Source organism: Telmatherina bonti, assembly GCF_933228915.1.
Source record: "Telmatherina bonti genome assembly, chromosome: 19".
NCBI lineage: Eukaryota > Metazoa > Chordata > Actinopteri > Atheriniformes > Telmatherinidae > Telmatherina > Telmatherina bonti.
In genome coordinates this window covers 23,932,864-23,951,778 of record NC_136617.1, presented here as the reverse complement: position 1 = coordinate 23,951,778, position 18,915 = coordinate 23,932,864, and the positions used below count along the sequence as shown (strand labels likewise).

Below are 18,915 nucleotides of genomic sequence, written 5' to 3'. Positions count from 1 at the left end.
AGGTTTCTTCAGCAGCCTAATTAGTGCCCACATACCTTTTAAAGCCGAATGATTAGTAGATGAGACAGGAATTTGCTCTGTTCAAATGAGGCAGTGCATCACGCATGTAAGCATCAGTGTATGTGTGCCAGTGTCTGAATTACATGTGATTGGTGACGCACGCTTTAGGTGGTCTTAAATAATGGGAGAGGACAGTGCAAATGATGAGAAATAAGGTAAATGTTCTAACACTATCCTGGAAAAATTTATCAAGCAGAACTGTTAACATGCTGACAGCAATGATACTTTCCGTGCTCCTGTTGCTTGGGGGTCTTGGAGGGGCAGCGGCATCTGACCTCCATGTCTTTGGGAAATCCATCCACAGTGATAACACTTTGCAGAGCACCAATGATGGCAGACACACAGTGAGGAAACAGCCGTACCAACAGGTGAGAAATATTTAGAAAAACGGAAACTTATTATCTTTTGGGTTTTTTGCTTACATGCTGACAATTACTCTGTTGGATCAGATGTAAATATTATATATTAAAAATTAGTATAATATTTGAGACATCTTTGGTAAGTAAAAGTAGCAGACAATGTGTAATTACCAGTGTTACTTCAGCTGCAGACATCATGGTGATATTCTACTGTAAAACTTACTTTTCTGGCAAGCAAAATGCTGTTTTGTCCAACGCACATTCACACTAATTACTGTGGCTACATTATGGTCTTAAATGTCATTTTTCTCTGAATGACTAGAGAAAAGAAGCAATCGGACCTGTTTGTCTTGCATTGTATTACTTTTCCCTTTTGTTTCGACCGGTTTCCAAATCTGGCAAGTGTTCTAATTAATTAACTCAATGACAAAACTACTTTTTTTTCAGTTTAAAGTGAAGTGCATTATTAAAATTCAGTGTGTTTAGCCTACCACACATAGTGTCTCAGAGCCAATGCAAATGTACACAAAATCTTTCATTTCGTAAAAGAAAAGCAACTAATAACTTTAAGTTTGTACAATTTTGTTAACAAAACAACAAGTCAGTTGAAAAACATATCAAGATGTAAACAAACATGCACATAAACAACAAAAACATACCAATTAACTTCTACTTTAAGATGCTTATTTTCTCATTTCAGACTAAAAGTGGAATTCGCAAGAGTTTAGATCTGGAAAGCTTTAACATCCATGTGACTCCCACCACCAGTAAGATGCGCCTGCCCACCATAATCAAGCTCTATCCACCCACTGCCAAACCTCTCTACATGCATGCCAACATGCCCATGCGTTTCGGGAGGGAAAGCAGTCCAGATGATGACAGGTCTCAAAATTCAAGCCCCAACATGCCGCAGAGATTCGGACGATCCTGGGAGGAGATCCGGGTGTGTGCAGAATGTCGCAGTGTCAGAGAGGCTCCCAGACCGATGATGCCTCAAAGATTTGGGAGAAATGTTCCATACTGGGGTCTTCTCAGGACTCTGGCCAGTCAGCAGTTACTGAACACTGGTTTACACTGGTAAACAAGTCATGCATTTTGTAGTATAAAGTCTAGATACTGTGACCTGTTTTAGAATTTTAGGGACTCAGAGACACATCTGTGTTTGAGTTTTTCTGACTGTATTTTTCATCCTGTGCAGGACTGAAGATTATGACATTACATCCAGCTTGGAAGAGGATGTGGATATGGAAGAAAAAACATTTAATGAATGAAGGACGGTTTTATAGCCCTACCACGACATCTGCTGTAGGATGTACACATCAACATTTTGTGTTTCTATTTCAAGACAAATGTCTCAAAGTAATTATAACCCAAAAAAAAGTGAGATTTCTGCTGTTTTGGTTTAAATAACCATCATGATGTTTGAAAATGTGTCTTGCATAAACTGACAAAGCCATAAAATAATGTTGTAGAAACAAATTAATAAAGCTAGAAGCACTGATTCCAACATAATAATGTCTTCTCTTTATTTTCAGAAAATCCTCCTGGACTACACACAGCTCAGTAGCATCTATATAACTTCTCACAGGTGCAAGGTTGTATTTGGGAATCACACACAGTCTTAAAATAAACCAAATAAAGCATATCTCACTGTTACAGTGTATTTAATGATAAAAACCAGATTAAATTTTTTATGGAACTACTGAGAATTACTGCTTATAAAACTAATTGCATTATTTCTTTGGAGACTGTAACTAAGGTTTATATTAGTTGATTATTGAAACAAATCAGCGTAATTCAGGCAGTTTCAGTAAATGACCACTAGGGGGTGACAAACGTCTAAATTTCATCCCGGCGCACAACAAACATTGCAATCTTAAAAGAGCTATTCTAAACCTAGAAAGAAGTGAAGGAGGGCTTGAAACCTTGGATTTCTTCCACCTTAACTATACATTTAAAATTATTAGATGGCTCATAAATGTCTTAACAAACCCAGATTCATTGTGGAATAAATAAATTAGGTCAGCTGAAGTTTGTGATGGGATCAAATTACAAAGTCTCAAAACTACCAATAAAACTATCCAAATTTCATCAGCGAGCCCTGATGGCCTGGAAATTGTGCTACGTTCACAGTTTCTCATCACACAAATAAGTAATCTGGAACAATGGTGATATCACTATTGAGAACAAAAGTTTATACAAGAAAATTTGGATTGATTGAAATATAATCACAGTCAAAGATATGTTCAATGATAATGGATGCTTTTATACTTATGAATAATTCTTGAAAGAAAAATCGTTTCCTGTAAAATAGAGTTTATTTCTGGAAGAAATGCCATTCCTACAGGTGTAATAGAGTTAATGAAAGGCCATTCAAACCATCAACCTGTAAACACTGAACTAAATTAAATTTGAGGATTAAAGATTACCAATAATAAATGTACACATAAAATTATTCGAAAAGAAAACTGAAAAACCAAACTAAAATCATGCCCAAAGAAAAATCCTTTCTGGATTCACAATTCAACCTGGCTAAATTCTTTTTTCAATATTGAATCTCTAATAAAATAAGAGAAGTACGTTTCAAAATTCTACACAATATTTATCCGTCTAATGCAAACATCCTAAAAAATAATTAATTTTAACCCTCTCCATTCATTTTGCAAGACTGAGCCAGAAACTGTCTTACACCTGTTTTGCTGCTGCCATCACTGTAACTTTTTTTGGAAGGATGTCAAAAATTTATCCTTAATAAAAGTGGTCACTCTGTCTTAATCACACCTAAAAAACTTATCTGTAGATTTAATTGCAATGATAAACTCTTAAACCACATTGCTAACTTATTAATCTTTATAGGCAAACATAACCCGTCATACTGATATTAATAACACTGTAATAAGATCAATGCTTGAGTTTTACTTTCTATCCTGGATGTACAGCCTTCAGAAAACTTCCCTAAAGTTAAATTCACTGCTTTTAATAGAGTAACTCAATACATGAAATAGAATGTGTTTGATTCACGTGACGCCATATCCTCTTTACCACTAGAGTAATTTACTCAAAACATTATGCAAAACAAAAAGAAAAAAAAAAAAAAAACCACAGAAAACACTTCTATAAACTTCAATCAAATTACAGCAACATACTGCTGTAATAGTAAATATATGTTCCTGTCTGGTCACATACCACATCTACATCACATTTGTTATGCCTGGTGATGCAGCGAGGAATGTATCGCCTTGAGTGGTGAATCAACTCGCTGCGGGACATTTTGACAACTACGGTTAACTTTTGTGTTTAATTACTCAAGCAGTGAAATGGGGACTCTCAGTTTTTTGAGAATTGACAATTCTGCAGTTGTAAGCAAAGTTTATGATGTAAGCAAACCAAATGATATACACATTTAAACACAAAGAATTGTTTTGAAGCAAATGCCTCATGTCCAAAAGCATTTGCAATTTGATCAATGCAATAAGAAATGCTCTGTTGTGCAGAAAGGACAAATTGTTGTGGAGTTTGAACTAATTGTTATGAGAATATTAATTCTACTGTGAGAAAAGCAACCAAGAAAAACTTGAATAAAAATATCTCAATGAAATGTCGTATTTAAATCAATACACACACTGGAATTAAAGCAAATATCTCATTATTCTGAAATGAATATACTATTTTGCATTTACTGTGTCAAATTGAGAATCTGTTTTGTTGCTTCTGTTGTTTCTATTTAATTGTAAACATCCCCAATTTCTATCCTGCTTTAACTAATAAACAAGCCAAAGGAAAAATGACAAAAACAATAAAAAGTCATTAAAATTCTTTCAGATTTACTAATTATCAGAAATGATTAGCTCTTTGTAATGGATAATGGTTTCTAAGGTCTCCTACTTCATTTTTCTGGGACTGTACATTCTCTACAGTTTCAAAGCAGAAAACCTATTTACAGAATTTCTCTAATGAAATATCTTTAGCACATTGTGTTAACAAGGTCAAAATATCTGTGTGTTAGGGAGGTATTTCAATTAGCATAGTATATTTCTCTTGTAATAAATGAATCCATGCTACTGCACAGTAAGAAGGTTGCTGGGTCGAGCCTCAGCAGGGGGGATGTTTGAACAGTGGCTTGTGTGGAGTTTTTATGTTCTCCTTGTGTATGTGTGGGTTCTCTCCATCGAAAGACATTCATGTTAGGTTAACTGATCACTCTAAATTTCGCCCAAGAATGAATGTGAGCCTGAATGGTTCTTTGTCTCTCTGTGTTGACCATGAGGCGGACCGGAAACCATGTCCAGTGTGCCTCTCGCCCAATGATTGCTGGGATAGGCTTCAGCTTCCTGCTATCCCTATTGGGACTAAGGGGTCAAGACAATGAATTAATGAATATAATCATGACTTTTATGAATGCTTTATTGATTTGATAACCACAACACCAGTCATGGTTAATGTGGCAGATCAGATTTAAGGACTTTGATGCCAGCAGCCATGGACAGCCTTTTGACAACTGCAGCCTCTGTTTTTATTATATATATATATATATATATATATATATATATTTTTTTTTTTTTTTTTTTTTTTTTTTTTTTTATTAGATAAGCAACTGGACTAAATATAGAGGTGCACACAAACACCTGGCAAGACGTATTCACGCTTTTCTCACCATGAAGATTTAGATCATTCCTCCTTTTGTTCTTTTCTTTTCAGATAGTTCAGAATTCACCAATTTGTCTTTCAATCTAAATTTAAAAGGTGTGTGCACGTCTTACCAACCTTTTACTAACGTCCTGTTACTTTGTTGTTGATTTAATTTCTTCTAAAGATTTTTTTATGGGTTGGCACCATATTATTTAACAAAAATCCTTTTTGTCTGTGCTCCTAAGACAGCTGATGTCAATCGGATAGTTGCATTTTTATGTTAAGAAATTCAGATTAAAAGGATGGTTTTCCAGTAATTTATAGAAATATTGAGACATACTGAAATCTTAAAATTAGCATTTAAGGCTCAACAGTGTCTTAGTTTTTTTTATTTAAAGCAATTTTATTCCTATACAGGTTATTTGTTTTGTTTTGGGGTTTTTTTTGTGATATTAAAAAAGTAATAAATGCAACAAAACCGTAAATATAGAGTTGTTGTTTTTTTTTAAGAAACTTAGACATTCTTTTTTAAAAAAAAAAAAAAAAAAAACACGCGTCCACTGGCAGTCATCTTCACAGTTAACTAGGCACCGTCTGCGTATCACCACTTGTATCACCACTTGTAACCAAGCAGCTAATTTCCACCCATGTTATGAAGAATCCTTATAAATATGCCTGTGTCCACACTTCCTTCCAGATCATTTCCAAAGTTTATTAGAATCTCAGGCAGAACAAGACCCATTCTCAGAAAAAATATCACAAAAATCCCTCCAGTCGTTTTAGCCTAAACAGCCAGACGATAAACTCGGGTGAAAACATTTAGCTGCTGCCTTGGTGGAGGAAAACGCTCACAACAGAAATGAAAGTTACGTAACTTCTGGGTGGTTTTTTTTCTCCCCTGGGCTGAAATGTCCAGCAGAGGGCGCCAGTTTTCTCCTTACAAAAAGACCATCAGCGCCAGTGTGGACAAACCGTGCCAAACCAATGTTAAGTGGGTAATCCTCCCCCTGCTTTCCAGACAGCAGTCCTGAAGTCGATGCAGGGAACACAGCAGTTGATGTGATCCACTGGACTGACTGGAGCCTCCACCGCTGGGGTCTACAAAACCAGAAGGGGAGGGGAGAAAGCCCCCCCCCCCCCCCCCCCCCCCCCCCAATTGTGTTGTTATTGACCAGTGGCAGAAAAGAGGCTGGTCGATAAGTAAATCCGATTTATTAGCCTTGCAGATTGTACGCCGAATGTCATCAGAGGCACTGCACGCAGCGCGCAATTTCATTTAGGTGAGAGAAGCGCCAGATAAGCGCGCCTGCACGTGCGACAACAATCAAGTGGAAGGTAAGGAAAAGCCTGTTGATGCTACCTTGGTTAAAAGCTGGTCAATCACTAGGACAAGGCTGTGTTGTTTATGAGTAAGAAAGCGGGAGAGCTCATAAAAACATTAGGGATTAAGTGAAGCACTACCACTGCAGTGAGCCGCATTTATCAGATGAAATGTGAATGAATGTAAAAGCACTGTGTGAATGAACCTGTGACAGTCTTACTATTGTTGACATGACTTGTGTGAGTGAGTTGCCTCTCCTTGGTCTAATCCTGGCATGGAGGGAGGGGTTTGTTGCACGGCTGGAATTACAGCGGTGCTGCATCTGCTGCAATGTGCAGCTTCATCAGCTTTATGTGCTAAAAACCAGATAGATAGGGGAGTTCTGGACTGAAGTGATGAAATGGTGACAACTTCAGAGGTAAATAAGGAAAAGTGACAGCTGCTGGTGTCTTGAAAAAGAAACAGTGCATGTTTGTCATATTGTGTTGTGTGTTTTAGGGAAAGTAAAGCAGCAGCATGGACCTGGTGAAGATTGCAGTGTCCTTCCACATTCTTCTATGTCCTGCATGGACTTCATCTCATCACTCTTACATGGACAGCATCCTCTCTGCCCATTCAGGTAAGATATCCAGATGTGTGTTAGCCTGTGCTGCAGAATGGGTGCAGACCTGCCAGTTATGTAAGACATCTTTCATGAGTGTGTTGCTCCAGTCATGCAGACTGACATTCTGCAGGTGATACATACAGCTTTCTCTGTTGTCCCAGCAGCTCTCAGGTTGCTGGATGGGCCACTGAGGTTTGACCCCTGTTGTCTGATGTCACCACCTCCGCCGCCACTCTTCCCTCCTCCACCTAAGCTTTGGAAGAGGGGCAGCCCTGTAGGTCTGCATAAAACACCCTCTCCTATCTGTAACTGTGTAACCGCTATAGACCACTCACTGAAAGCCTTTTCTCTTGGATTTTGTGTTTGATTTGTGGAATGAAGGAGGTGATCAGCATATTAGAACCGAGCATACAAGGAGAAGATGTGAAGGAAAAACAAAAGCCTGTGACACCAGGGTGTTCACCTGGACCTCCAGGGCCTCAAGGACCACCTGGCCCAGAGGTGAGGCCTTACTTCAAAATGAATTACCACTAAACGTTGTTGTCTTTACATTAGTTTTTCCACAATGATTAAATCATGGTGCATTTAGCTGCTGTAGACATTTTAAGCCAGTGGATTGGAATTAAGCCAAATTACATTTGTTGCATTGATCTGTCTACAAATGCACCATCCTCCACAGAGGACATGTGAGCTGTAAATAAATTTAATTTCTTCTCTCAGGGTCATAGTGGTTTGCCTGGCATAAGAGGGCCAAAAGGGGAGAAGGTGTGTGCTCTTGTTATTAATAACTCAAATTCAGTTTTCTGTTGAGGGATTTGTTCCAGCGTTCATCTCCAATCTAATAGAATCTCTTCTCCCTCCATTTTTATGTCCTCCAGGGAGAAATTGGACGTCCAGGGTCAAAGGTGAGCAGCTCCTCTCCTCCTTCATGCGTCTTCTCCATCTCGTGTGTCCTTGTAATAATGAAATCTTGAACCCCCCTTCTCTTTTATGTCCCCTCAACCTCTGTGATGTGATTTGTCTGTTGATGTGCTCAGAACATCTCCTGCAACCGTTAAATGGGTCATGCTACATCTGTCTCAGAAGACGCAGTATCTACACAGCAAAGTTTGATCGCCATCCTTAAATGTCTCCTGTCATCGTTGTGCTCCCCTCCTCTCTATCTGTCCCCCCTTTTTCTCCTCCTTTACTTATTTCTTTCCCTCTCTGTTCTTCCTTGCTTGGCCTTGTTCCATCAGCCCCTCATACTGGACCCTAGCCCTGCTGATCCAGCCTCTCCGGCACTCTACTTGTGCATTTTAATCTCTCAAAGTGCTTTTGCTCTCCATGATAAATCACTCTCCAAACATACATATGCATGCATGCACACACACACCCACAGCAGGCCCATGATGTCTCCGCAGGCTGCAATTTTGATGACAGGCAGCTAAACAAGGGCACGTTGCTAGCGTGGCTGCAGCCCTGCGACACTACTTAAGGTGTTGCTAAGATGTGGGGCTGCTCCGTGGCTGTCCAGCTTGGAGGAATCTGGCAGCAGAGTGACATCCATAAAGGTTTTATTCCTATGAAGTAATTAGCTGCACTCAATTTCTCTTTTGAGGCTTCGCTTCCAGAGTTTCTCCTTTGAGTGGGAGAATCATAAAAAGTCAGACTAATCATTTGATACAAATACCATTTACTATTTAAATAAGGTCTGTGCGCCCCCAGAAGTTAAATACAAAAGCAGTGTCTTAGTATTTGAAATAAATTTTTGTTTTCTTTTTGTTTTGTTTTGTTTTTTTGCATCCTTTCAAATACAACATACCAGCTATTTGAGCTTCATCAACATGAACAGGAGACAGAAAATGCATAATTAGTTTCACCATGTGCTGACTGATTGTCTTTCTGCAGGGTCGGACTGGAGCGCCAGGCCTTCCGGGGAAACCAGGGCTACCAGGCTGGCCTGGTCCAGCAGGGCCAAAAGTAAGTGTCACAGACCTTTCTTATGTACTGTGACACCATGGTGTACTAGGATACATTAAAGAAGTCAGATTGATATATGGCAGAGACAGTCACACAGCTGTGTTTTTTAAGGGTGAGAAGGGAGATCCAGGACTCATGGGTTTACCTGGACTGCGGGGTCCACCAGGAATAAAGGTCAGCCACAGCTTTACAACATGAACACATTCAGATAGACCTCATCTTGGATTCTGATTTTCCTTACATGTTTTTTTCAGGGATTACGTGGTTACAAAGGTGAAAAGGTAAATTCAGACTGAGATTACTTTATAAAATAAAAACATAAGGATGATTTTTTTTTTCAAGTATTACGAGTAATTTTTAGTATTAGTGTTTTGCTGACTTGTTGTCCTTATTCTGCATGTCCTTGTAGATGTTTTAGAGCAAAAGAAAGATACCAAACCAGAGTCAAATTCCTTGTAAAAAAAAAAAAAAAAAAAAAAGTAACTTAATTACAAATGTTAATTTGTAACACTTCATTAGCATAACTGGGTTTATGAAGAATAAAAGAAAAAGCCAGCATACTATCTTTGCCACAAGTGGCAGAAGTAATGTAAACTCGTGCCATGTGTGCTGTGCATCATGAACAATGACAAACACATGATTGTATTTGTTTTGCTCCACACTATTAGTAAGACTAAAAATGTTCAGAACAACAATATTATTTAGATACCAATAAAAATCATGTAAAAACATTGCTATCAGGTTAATTAATCTTATACCTAAACAAGATGCTGTTTTTAATATTGCTTTTATCACTATATTGCAGCATCCTCAATTTAAATGATTTGGATTCTGTTTAATCTGAACAATATGCCTCAACTTCTCATCCTTTTTGATGTTCCTCCTTTATTTTTTCAGGGAGATCATGGTGACCCAGGCTTAGCTGGACCAAAAGGCAACCAGGTTTAATAGAAATGTTTTGTTTATTTATGAGTGTGTTTTTATTACAGACGCTGAAATCATTTGGAAATTGCTGTGTAATTCTATTTAGTGTATTTATATCTAATCATGTCATGAGCGCTGTAGCTCATTATGTGTTCAGATGGACCTGAAAATTTGATTAGATTGCAAAATCTTCTACAACAGCTTCTCAAAGTATTGGATGAAATCCAAAGTGGCTCATAAGAAACTGCTTTTCAGGTCTTTACATTTAAACAGAGTTTAAAGATGTATATTTCAGAAGAAGATTGTACGTTTCATTAGTATCAGCTCTGTATGAGATAATCACTTCTCGCATTTTCTGTTTAGGGTTCCATTGGTTTGCCAGGGATGCTTGGGCAGAAGGTAAGAAAGGCATTCAAAGAAAGAAACACCTAAATATTGGATAAGATATTGTTTTTTTTTTTCTTCAATAACTTTGCTCTTCACCCAGGGTGAGTTGGGACCAAAGGGAGAGCCCGGTGTTCCAGGGAAGAGAGGACCGACTGGTCGCCCAGGAAAGCGAGGCAAGCAGGTGGAGAAATACATTGACACAGTTATACACCTGACAAGAGAAAGAATGAAAAATTTTAATTTTATTGAATCTGAAGTTATTATTTGACCCTTTAACAAAATGGTATTTACCATGATGTTGATGTGCATGCAAACACTCACTAAAACCGTTTATCAATGGAGTAGATTATCACAAGTATGCTCTAATACTGAGCTGTTACATGATTTGTACAGGGCATGAAGGGTCATTCAGGCGCACCAGGAGCCATGGGCCCCCCAGGATCTCCGGGTCCTAATGGCCTTCCTGGCCCACCAGGTCCTCCTGCGTCAGGTACTATAATATGCACGCACACACAATCTGCCTGTACTTCCTACATTGTATGTAATATGTTGTGTTAACTATACACTTCCTTGCAGGTCTCTATGTTGTAGGAGAGAAAGGGGAGACGGGTCCTCCAGGTCCACCAGGTCGCTGTGACTGTAATACAATTTTAGGAGCAAACAATGCCCCTTTTGGAAGCTACACACAACGGCATGGGGCCAATAAAGTCACTGCTGTAAGGCTGTGGACCAGGGATCTCCAACACCGGTCCTTGAGCGCTACCATCCCGCAGGTTTTAGTGATTCCCCGGTGCAAAACACTTGAATCAAATGAAAACGTTCTTCAACACCTTGTTGTCATTTTCTGCACCTACCTGAAGGGAAACACTCAAACCTGAACGATGGTAGCTCTCGAGAAGCGGACTTGGCCACCCATGCTGAAGACCATCACCTTCACAATGCACACGGAAACTGTATCTATAAGGATAACTACTCGTGTTCTTTGTGTAGATATATGTAGTGAACAGTGCAGAGGAAATGGGCCGTCTACATGTAGACAATGCAATGGCATTCAGGAAGGATCAGAGGATGCTGTACTTCAATGACAAAGGCGGATGGAGTCCCATACAGGTAAATGACCTTTGAGGTGTCTGTTTGAACGTCGTTATTACATCAAATTTTATTCAGTTTTCTTTTAATTTGTGCTAATAACATTATTACTATTATTAAAATGATGAATTCAAGGTTGTCAATTGCAATTATTATTGTTAGGAATGTTCAGTATCTGCTCTTTTTTTTTTTCTTTTTTTTTTTTACCAATATCCGGTACAGATATAAACCAATATCGATATTTTTGGAGCAAGTTATGCCAAAAAAACAAAAAGTGTCTGGAAAAGTATACATGACATCTGTTATATTTTATCATTTTGAGATAGTGGAGATGGAACTGAAGACTTCTATGTAATATGTGCATATTGTGTAAAAGTTTCGTCATTTTAAAAGTAAAAACTGATACTGATCATTTCTGATATTGCATTTTAATATCAATATGTGCCGATAATATCAGAGATCTTTAATTGTTATTGTCTGTTTTCATTTATTAGGATTCTTTGAGGTGTTGTGGACAACATCTAAACATATTGTTTTCTTTTAGAAATCGCTAAAAGTGACTTTGTTGACATAATTATTCCAGCCTTTCCAGTCTTTCCAGTCAACTGAGACAATCCCAGACAGAGTTGGTGTCTGTGGGGATGGAAAGGTTCAGGCCCAGCATGGAGAAGAGTGTGACGATGGGAACCAGATTGTTACCGATGCATGTCTCAGTGAGTTAAAATCTATTCTTTATGTAGTCATTTTGGCAGACGGTATTATTCAAAGCGACTTGATCAATGCATATCCTGTGAGTGGGAGGAAGCCAGAGTACCCAAAGAGAATCCACACATGCACAGGGAGAACATGCAAAACTCCACACAGAAAGACCACCGTTCAAAACCCTGCCAGCCGAGGCTCAAACCAGCTACCTTCTTCTGAGGCCACAGTGCTAACAACTCAACATTACATGCTTCTAATGCTCACCCTTACAATCCAATAATGCAGAGCTAAATTAATACAAATAAAAATGCTTAAAAGAATACACGAAAGGGCTTTTATATATATATATATATATATATATATATATATATACAGAACCTGCAGAACTACAGAGAAGACCTTCATAAGATATCATGCTGAGATGAGATATCATTCAGAGCATGAGGCAAAGGATAAAAGCAGTAAACACTGTGAAACCTTTCCTTGATCTTTCATTAATCCCTCCCTTTCCTCTTTTCGTGCCAACCTTTCATTACTCTCTACTTCTGTTCAATTAAATTAACAGGAAAATGCTGTACTGACATTATTGAAAAAAGGCTGTGCCAAAGAAATTAGTAACGTCTCCCTTCCTCACTCGCTTGGTTTCTCCTACCTCTGCTTATACATTCTATACGTCTTCTTCCCTTGGCCTTTGCAGACTGTAAGTGGGCCTACTGTGGAGATGGCTACCGGCATGAAGGCATGGAGGAGTGTGATGGAAAGGACTTTGGTTATCAGACCTGCAAATCATATCTTCCTGGGTACGTTCACTACACATCCGTTACTATGGTTACACTATTACCACCGTTACACATAACACTGAGTCAATATGTTTCATGAAAACTAATCTAAATTACAGAACCACCGTGTGAAAGAAAAAGCATCATTGTTTAATTAACATCTTATAAAAACACTTTCAGGGGCCAAAACTTGTAATAATCATTTGTGTACAATAGTTTCTGTGTCATACTGTTGTGGGGGAATTTCCATTCGCTCATCTTTACTTGTTGCATTAGATAATTGATGTCTGCAGGCCTTTGTTTATGAACAGCTCTCTGAAGGTCCTGGAGTTTAACTGGGCCGTTGCAAAGTGTTATTGATGTTTTTTCCTGCTGTGGATCGTTCTCGTTCATGCCCAAAGTTTGGACAAGTTTTATATTAGTGCAAACACCCAGGTCATGTGATTATTAAAGAAACCCAAATCATCACACCACAACCACAATGCTTAACAGTTAGTGTGAGGAATTATCCCAACATTATTCCATAACTCTTCGGGTTTGTTAAGATGCAGTGTTGGACTTAAGAGTGTTTGGAAATGGCATCATTAAATTCCCCAGATCGATAAGCAATAGTTGCTTATCTCAGATTATTGCTGATGTGTTTCCTCCTTGGCATTAACTTGACATTAACCTGAAAGTTCTGGACCAACAAAATGCCATAATCTTTGCTTTTACAGAGGTGGTCACACTTGTTAATCATAATTTACTGAAGTACATTTGATGAACAGTATCTGTCTGATTCCTAATTCCTATAGAAGCAACAAAGATGGACGTACTTTTTCATACTGTTGATACATTTTTGCTCAGTGTTTGTTAAATAAATGTCACAGGGTAGTATGCCATTTATTGCTGTTTATCCGAAGTTGTATTTTCCTAATTGTTGACATTTTTAAGGGCATAATCATTTTATTAAGTCCTGAGACACAAAACTTTGGAATTTGAAAAGGCTGCACTTACTTTTGCTCTGGGTGTTTTGGCTTTATCTGAGTTCCTCGTTTTCAGTCTTTACACTACTTTTCTTTTGGCTGTAGCATGAACTATGAAGGTTGTGTCATTGGTCTCCTGTAACTGTTAGTCAAAAGAAAGCCAATATATGTATTTCCTACACAAAAAGAAAATTGGAAGGAAGGAAACGCTTTCCACTATGAGTAAATGTAAATAATTTCTGTTGTTGTAAACCTTTTTTCCTTGTCTTATGCAGGTCCTCTGGGTACCTTAAATGCACCGACTTCTGTATCATTGATTCTACTGGCTGCAAGTACTTCACTTGAATTGAAATGGCCACAGTGGATGTTTGCACTTCCATTTTCTGATCATGGGGATTATACTTCAGATTTCCACTGAAGTTTCAGGCCTTTGTATTTACTGACAGACTGAAAGAATGTATTAAAAGGAAGCTCTCGTGCCTGCTCAGAGCCAAGAAAGTCATGGAAGTCTGTTTTAAAATCAGCTGTCCCCACTTGAGGTTGAATTTCCAGATGAGCAGCTCCTTTCTGCAGTCACAGCAACGACTGCAGCACTGTTACGAACTCGAGAGATGGGGAAAATACTCAACGGTTTAATAATTTAATCAAATTAAATTGTTACAATGTTTTTGACTTGCTGACTGTTAATGCAGAAATAAGCTAATACCCCGTACTACCCTTAATACAGGGGTAAAAAAAAAAAAAAAGCCTTTTGCAAAGAGGAAGGCTATGTATATTATAAAACTGTAGTTTGCAATTCTGGGGGGTGTGAATGTGCTTATTCTTGTGCAATGTATTTTAAAACATATATTTATGAAGTGTAATGTTGTTATATTGCATGTTATTGTGATTTAGTGCACAACATATTGCTTTTACTAATGCTGTAGCAGTACAAGCCAAGCGGTAGCCCACTGGAGGGGAATGTGCAGATAATCCGACAGAAGAAAATTGAATGTCATATTGCAAAAAAGAAAGAAGGATTTGTGATCACTGAAGCAGCATGAAGTTACACCACAATGACTAAATAAGTTCTCAAAAATGTGATGCATTAAATATGTTCCTGCATGGCTGTAAGTCAAACAAAATATCAATAAAGAATTCATTCAGTTGCTAGCTAAAGTCAGCATTTGTGGGTGTGGCTGATGAGGACAGCAGCCAATGAGAGGAAAGTTTGTTGCAACAACTTTTCTGAAAGGCCGATGCCACGTAGAAGAGCAGCTGCGCGCTTTGCTGTTGTGGAAAAAGTGCTTCTCTGTAGTTTTGTAGCTGTTAAAACTGAACGTATGAATATGCTGCTGACCGAGGTCAGCTGGTTCTGCGTATTTCTGCTGGCGTCTGTCAGCGGGGAGAAGCTGACTGAAGCTGAGGTGAACATAGAAGTCCTCAGCAGACCTTTCATATGTCGCCGAAAGACGAAGTTTGGAGACATGCTGATGGTGCATCATGACGGGTTCTTTGAGAACGGAACCATGTTTCACTCAAGGTACATTATTTATAATGCCTGTTTTCAGGTTTGTCATGAAAGCTCAGAAGCAGCTTTACATCTCCTGAGTCTGTCTTGTTTCAATACTTCTTAATGTTGAAGCTATGATAGTTGAAGTTACCTTGTGGTCAAATGAAAACTTTGGGACTGTAACGGAGAAGATCTTTGGGTCCTAATGCGATGAGCTCATTGGTCCAACTTATATCACGTGTTTAAAATGAAACGGTGACTTCATGTTTTCGTTGGAAAAATAATAATACAAAAAACTATGTGACATAGCCACATAATGCGACGGAGTTTAAACAGAAAAAGGAAAATCTAAAACCGGAAATTGAAACTTTAAGAATGAGAAATGTGAAATCGATGCTGACTCACTTTATCATACACAGATATTTATTGGCATTACTTTTCCATCCCCACTAAAGTTCGAGTAAATATATAACATATAACGTTTTAATAAGACGCCACAAGTTTCTTCAGCTTCATGTTTCCATTTTGAATTAAAAAAAAATACAGTTTTTCATGTTTTTATCTCATTAAACAGATGTAATATATACAAATTAAATGTGCAAAATATAAAACATGGTGAGTTTTTCCACTCTTTAATGAAAAGATTCTTCACTTATCACAACAAGCAAAAAAGATAAGAGTTTTTCAGACATCCACAATGAGGTATACATACCCTGTCAAGGGACATAAATGTATCATACTAGACAAAATAAAGAGAAGAGAAACAATAATTAATTAAGTAATTGATCATTCTAAAACAAGGTCGGCATTATCAACTGCATACTGGAGACAAAGACAAAATTCTATACTGAAATTGAAAACAACATAGGAAACAAGATCAATTAAATTCAGATTTATTTGCATAGCACCACTTAACAACAATGTCATCTCAGGGCATTTTACACACACATCAGTTCAGTGTGTTCTTATTATTGAACACTGGTACACAGAAAAGCAAAGATCAGACTGACTCAATGTATGAACCAAAAAGATGATTGGAGTGGACTCTAATACCGATGTTAGGAATTACATTAGTCATATTCCTGCATTTTCACTATGGGAAAATATAAGTGAGAAAGTTTGAATAAATTAAAAATGCAAACACTGGAGAATAAGGGAAAAGATCATTCTTATTGAACCTATATCTAAGCTTTATCATAGTCTCTAGAAGAGCTTTCTAAAAAAAAAAAAAAAAACGCTCTCCTTTATTTGATCACTTCACATAATCTGTGTTTGCCCTTCAGTCGAAACTCTGGCGACAAGCAGCCAATGTGGTTCACACTCGGCATCAGACAAGTACTGAAAGGCTGGGACATGGGCCTGCAGGACATGTGCGCTGGAGAGAAAAGGAAACTTATATTACCTCCATCCCTAGCCTATGGGAAAGAAGGGAAAGGTACTGCAGCCTCTCAAGCTCAGTTGCATGTCGCTGAATGAATTAGTCCCATTAACTGACTACTAAACTGTTGCAGCTTCTGGTATGCATGTTGTCTTATTCTGAACAGCTTCCTGAGACATCCACACTGGGGATGGGCGATACCAAACTTTTCCTTGCAGATAAAATACAATCAGTTGATGGTACTTTTGCATCTATACTTATATCAATACTTGTTGAAATTGCAATTGTACAGTGTGCAATAATATTCATTCTTTATTGCAAGGGCAATATGCAAAATAAATAAAACTCAAGAACATCATTACTGGAAAAAAAAATTCTTATCAAGCAATTATAAATTACACTGATGAGTAAATTAAACAAAAAATAAAACTATAGATTGATATAAAAAAATATTGACATTAATTAAAAGGAAAGTAAAAATGTGTAATATCTTAAAATATATACATATGTCATTGATGTCCAGTTGTCTCTCTCATATTTCCAACTTGTCCAAAGCCTGGCTGCTTGTCTCCTGGTTGGACCTCCTAAGAGACCATATTTTGTTGATTTTAGCACCACTCCACTGTCTGCCAGTATATTTTAGAGTTCCTTTTAAGATTCATTTATTTGTTTTGAAGTCATTAAATGGTCATGCTACACAGTAGCTCCCTGAGCTTATCTTTTATTTTCCGGGCCAATGCCTCAGATTAGCTGATCAGCTGCTTCTGGAGGTTCTCAAGTCTAGTCGGAAGCTCAGAAAGGGACGGAGCCTTGGCAGTCGCAGCTCCAAGGCTTGTAATGCTTTGGAGTTGCCTGTTATAAAAGCATCGTTACTGTATGAAACCTGTATAAAAAAAACTCATTTAGACCTGGGACCTACCATGAGACTCCTGCTTTCTTGTTTTTTTTTTATTTTTTTTTATTTTACTGTTCTTATTGTACTTTTTAATGATTTTTAGATACTTTTATTGTATTTTACACTTTAGCTGTTCTAAAATTGTTTGATGTTTTTTGTTCAGCATTTTGTTTAAACTTTTTTGTGAAAGTTCTTTGTGAATAAAGTTAAGTTGCATTAAAGTAATATGATGAATATAATAAAATGTGCAATATCTGTCATTAAACCAGTAAAATATCAAGACAAAACCTCATTAACAGCGACATCATGAAAACATGACATCTGATAGGCTATCATGGTCATGTGACAGAATATACTGTAGTTGGGCTTTGGATGCTAATTTATAGACTAAAACCTTCAGTTAAGTTAAAACAAATGGCATGTTTTGCATCAGCAGACTGGTATCTCAATACTAATAAAAGCATTGAATCCGATATTTTGACTGGCTGATATTAAAGTATCGATTCCAGGATATCAATACGCCCATCCCTAATCCACACTATTCAGTTATGTTTGCTCACTATTTCTCTGCATGGAGCATGAACACATTACTGTGCTTTGTTCCGCTGAGCACAAAATACCCTAACCAAAACCATTCTCCTTTGCGCTAATGTTCTCATGACAACAGAATAAAAAAACAACTTGATATATCTACCAGCACAACTTAAGCTCACTGATAATTCGATTTAATAGCAGACTAGTAGTTGGCTTTTTACCATTCTGTCCTGTGTTATCTGTGATCAGGTAAGATCCCACCTGAGAGCACCCTGACCTTCATCGTTGACTTGCTTGAGATCAGAAATGGACCAAGGTCACATGAATCCTTCCAAGAGATGGATCTCAATGATGATTGGAGGCTCTCCAAACAAGAGGTAAACACAATCATTAAACAGTTATTTTAATCAGTCTCACACTAAGGTTATAGAACAGGTCTCATCTTTCCAATAAAACCCTCTAACCCCCCCAAGTGTGGGTGGCTTGAATTATTTTGGAAATTGTCAATATTTGGCAGATAACGACAGAAATCTCGTTAGATGTTACTTTCACCTATTAAAAGGGAACTGAAATAACCAGGTGCCTTACTCTTTTACTCTGTTTTGATTTAATATAATCATATTTATGTTTTTTTATCAATAATTATCTTGTCCTGCCAGGTGAAAGAGTATCTGAAGAAGGAGTACGAGCGTTACGGTTACCCTCCGAATGACACCCTACATGCGAACATGATGGAGGAAATCTTTGCTAGAGAGGACAAGAACAAAGACGGCTTTATATCTTCCAGAGAATTCACATACAAACACGATGAACTGTGAACTGGGATTGCTGGGAA

The 18,915-nt window shown here is 37.8% G+C and overlaps 3 protein-coding genes across 3 annotated transcripts; all 3 read left to right on the top strand.

Annotated features, from left to right (window-relative positions):
* Nucleotides 1-266: 266 nt before the first annotated feature.
* On the top strand, nucleotides 267-1,690 carry npvf (neuropeptide VF precursor; the record flags this gene model as incomplete). The annotated part of the gene is made up of 3 exons (XM_079258754.1): nucleotides 267-428; nucleotides 1,120-1,496; nucleotides 1,618-1,690. The coding sequence occupies 3 exons, from the start codon at nucleotides 267-269 to the stop codon at nucleotides 1,688-1,690; spliced, it is 612 nt and encodes a 203-aa protein (XP_079114880.1).
* Nucleotides 1,691-6,885: 5,195 nt separating this feature from the next.
* On the top strand, nucleotides 6,886-14,126 carry LOC306769709 (uncharacterized protein; the record flags this gene model as incomplete). Its single annotated transcript, XM_079258403.1, has 17 exons — nucleotides 6,886-6,988; nucleotides 7,138-7,247; nucleotides 7,355-7,474; nucleotides 7,694-7,738; nucleotides 7,852-7,878; nucleotides 8,864-8,935; nucleotides 9,047-9,109; nucleotides 9,190-9,216; nucleotides 9,833-9,877; nucleotides 10,223-10,258; nucleotides 10,347-10,427; nucleotides 10,640-10,736; nucleotides 10,823-10,962; nucleotides 11,237-11,356; nucleotides 11,919-12,048; nucleotides 12,735-12,837; nucleotides 14,057-14,126. 17 exons carry the CDS (start codon nucleotides 6,886-6,888, stop codon nucleotides 14,124-14,126), a joined length of 1,389 nt encoding a protein of 462 aa, XP_079114529.1.
* Nucleotides 14,127-15,063: 937 nt separating this feature from the next.
* Nucleotides 15,064-18,914, top strand: LOC306770118 (peptidyl-prolyl cis-trans isomerase FKBP14-like). The gene is made up of 4 exons (XM_079258926.1): nucleotides 15,064-15,303; nucleotides 16,557-16,708; nucleotides 18,330-18,457; nucleotides 18,740-18,914. Exons 1-4 carry the CDS (start codon nucleotides 15,104-15,106, stop codon nucleotides 18,896-18,898), a joined length of 639 nt encoding a protein of 212 aa, XP_079115052.1. The 5' UTR covers nucleotides 15,064-15,103; the 3' UTR covers nucleotides 18,899-18,914.
* Nucleotide 18,915: the final 1 nt, after the last annotated feature.

Bases quoted from the DNA above. Each gene is read 5' to 3' on its own strand.
- LOC306770118 (XM_079258926.1), top strand. From the start codon at position 15,104: ATGAATATGCTGCTGACCGAGGTCAGCTGGTTCTGCGTATTTCTGCTG. The intron at 16,709-18,329 runs GTACTGCAGCCT...ATCTGTGATCAG, and splicing joins CTATGGGAAAGAAGGGAAAG to GTAAGATCCCACCTGAGAGC. The intron at 18,458-18,739 runs GTAAACACAATC...TTGTCCTGCCAG, and splicing joins GGAGGCTCTCCAAACAAGAG to GTGAAAGAGTATCTGAAGAA.